General features: G+C 39.6%; 1 protein-coding gene across 6 annotated transcripts in view; it reads right to left on the reverse strand.

Moving 5' to 3' along the window:
* The window catches only part of stard9 (StAR-related lipid transfer (START) domain containing 9), a 51,453-nt gene that overhangs the window by 42,698 nt on the left and 7,508 nt on the right, over positions 1–1,247 (reverse strand). For 5 of the 6 annotated variants that reach the window (XM_014031504.1, XM_014031502.1, XM_014031501.1 and 2 more), the window contains exon 3: positions 169–285. The exons of the other annotated variant lie outside the window; for it this stretch is intronic. In XM_014031504.1, coding sequence (XP_013886958.1) covers positions 169–285 — 117 coding nt within the window. The remainder of the gene's footprint in view (positions 1–168; positions 286–1,247) is intronic. 6 annotated transcript variants of the gene reach the window in all.

Consider the following 1,247-nt stretch of genomic DNA (forward strand, 5'->3'; position numbering starts at 1 on the left):
GTGTAGCCTTTGTTTTTAGGGTTATTAACAAAGTTTGTGTACTCAGACCAGTAATATTTGGGGTCACAAGTTTTTGCCATGGATATTTTGTGGGTCAGGAGATAAAAAGTTTGGGAACCACTGCTCTAGCTGGTGTAAACAAAGTGAGTTAGTGAGTCAGGTCATTACCTCCTCCTGCGAGGCATAGTGAGGGTCTGCAGAGTCCACCGACCAGAAGCAGTAATCAAAACAAAACTCCAGAAGCTTCTCTCTGGAGTCCACAGTTCCCTCTGAGCGACCGTCCAGCTTTAGGGAAGAAACAAAAGCACAAGAGAATTTTTAGGTGTTAAATCAGGGCATGACACCAAACAGTGGCAAGGACACTTGTACAAATATAGTTTGAATTCACACTGTTTTCCTGTTTATAGTAGCTCCGGTATGTTTTATGATATTAAACTACTTCTGTAAACAAAATGCCATTGTAACCTTTAATCTATCAAAACATTCAGCTCGATCAAGAATAGGGTTCTATCACTTTTATTGTTTGTAAATTTTAGACCTCTGAGTTCCCAAGATCTCTGAGTGACTTGCGCTCCAACTGTCCCCGTGCAGAGTGCTTGTTCAGTGGCATGGTAATCAGATCAGAGCTGCGTGTCCGCTCATGCTCCGAAATGTTTAAAATTTTAATCAACTGTTCTCTGTGGTGCAATAAACATTTCCTAAAAGTGCAATAAACATTTCCTGACAGTTTCATGTAAATCTGTTCGGTACTTTTTGAGATATAAGCCTGAGAAGGTAACGGGGTAGTTTTGTTGTAGTCATCCCGCAGAGGAAGCACTGTGGATGGTGAAAGTTGCAGAGCAAGCTGCTTGGAGCTCCGGTGATTCTGGGATGTTTACTCTCTTTCTTGGACAAAATAAGAGGGGACTGGAGGGTAGAGTATACTAATCCCTGTCGCAGGGCTCCTTTGTCTGTAATAGAGCTGCCACAAACGATTATTTTTATAGTCGATTAATCACCAATTACTTTTTTCGATTAGTTGACTAATCAGATCATACATTAATTGAATATAAAAACATACAGCTTATCGCGTCAGAATGCAGCTGCTATTATATAACCATGGTTAGATTTTAGCTATATGCTAACTAAAAATAATTGCTGTGGAAGGCAATTTCTGCTCTGCAGATACAGTGGTTTGCAAAAGTATTCATACCCCTTGAACTTTTCCATATTTTGTCACATTACAACCACAAACATAAATATATTTC

Source organism: Austrofundulus limnaeus, unplaced genomic scaffold, assembly GCF_001266775.1.
Source record: "Austrofundulus limnaeus strain Quisiro unplaced genomic scaffold, Austrofundulus_limnaeus-1.0 Scaffold1263, whole genome shotgun sequence".
NCBI classification, from domain to species: domain Eukaryota; kingdom Metazoa; phylum Chordata; class Actinopteri; order Cyprinodontiformes; family Rivulidae; genus Austrofundulus; species Austrofundulus limnaeus.